This window comes from Eufriesea mexicana, unplaced genomic scaffold, assembly GCF_001483705.2.
Source record: "Eufriesea mexicana isolate 0111107269 unplaced genomic scaffold, ASM148370v2 scaffold18721, whole genome shotgun sequence".
NCBI classification, from domain to species: Eukaryota; Metazoa; Arthropoda; class Insecta; order Hymenoptera; family Apidae; genus Eufriesea; species Eufriesea mexicana.
In genome coordinates this window covers 1-943 of record NW_016925977.1, presented here as the reverse complement: position 1 = coordinate 943, position 943 = coordinate 1, and the positions used below count along the sequence as shown (strand labels likewise).

Sequence of the window (943 nt, the reverse complement as noted above, 5' to 3'; positions counted from 1 at the left end):
TAAATATTGTATATAATTTTGTATATTTGTGTTTTATTTTTAAAATATATACATTAAATTTAGGGAAATGACAATTGGTTTAAATAAAAGAAGGGAATTAAGAGCTAAAGTAAGAAGTTTACAGCAAGAACTTACTAAAGTTTCAATGGAACGAAATTTTTTGTCTGAAGAACATGCCAAAGTAAAGTATGTAGACTTTATGATAATATTAAAAAAGTTTTAAGCAGGTAAGGTGTCATACTTTCTGTTACATTATTTATAGGAAATGTGAAGAAGATTTAGTGATTTGTGAAAGCGAAAAGATGATTTTACAAAATGAACTTAGAAGGTTAGAAAAAGAGATATCTTTAAAGAAAAAATCAATTAATACAAACACAGTGAATATATCAAATACGAATTCAAATAATGACTCCAAACAAAATGAAATCGAGAAAATAGTTGATAACACAGAAAGTGGGAATGAAGATATGGATCAAGAAGAAGAGAAACAATCTACTATTACAGTAATTAAAATAACATTATTTTTATAATATGTCAATATTCAAATTGTATATATTCAAATTTTTTTTTTCAATTAGTTCTAATTGATTAATAATTTATTTTCAGAAGAATGAAACAAGTTCTCCATATCTTCCAGTAAAATCAATTAAAATCAAGGGGAATATTTGCTTTAAAGCAACATATAACTCTAACACATAATACAATGAAATTGATTTCTTCAATTCTTAAAAAAAAAATCAAGAGTTGAACAAGCACACTCTATAAGTGTAAGAAAACATATTATAATTTTAAAAATGATAATCTTTATTCTTTTTACTTATACAGATTCTTTATTTAGGGTAAAGTAGCAACTAATATAATTGCTTTTGATGGTTTTGGAGGACATTCAAAACTTGAACAGTTTCCTAGTCCTGTCAGTTTTAAGATAAATAATATGAAGGAT

General features: G+C 24.2%; 1 protein-coding gene across 1 annotated transcript; it reads left to right on the top strand.

The window, feature by feature from the left end:
* The first annotated feature begins 67 nt into the window (after positions 1-67).
* On the top strand, positions 68-699 carry LOC108554317 (uncharacterized). Its single transcript, XM_017909532.1, has 3 exons — positions 68-186; positions 263-503; positions 607-699. Exons 1-3 carry the CDS (start codon positions 68-70, stop codon positions 697-699), a joined length of 453 nt encoding a protein of 150 aa, XP_017765021.1.
* The last annotated feature ends 244 nt before the right edge of the window (positions 700-943 follow it).

Bases quoted from the DNA above. Each gene is read 5' to 3' on its own strand.
- LOC108554317 (XM_017909532.1), top strand. From the start codon at position 68: ATGACAATTGGTTTAAATAAAAGAAGGGAATTAAGAGCTAAAGTAAGA. The intron at 187-262 runs GTATGTAGACTT...CATTATTTATAG, and splicing joins GAAGAACATGCCAAAGTAAA to GAAATGTGAAGAAGATTTAG. The intron at 504-606 runs GTAATTAAAATA...ATTTATTTTCAG, and splicing joins AGAAACAATCTACTATTACA to AAGAATGAAACAAGTTCTCC.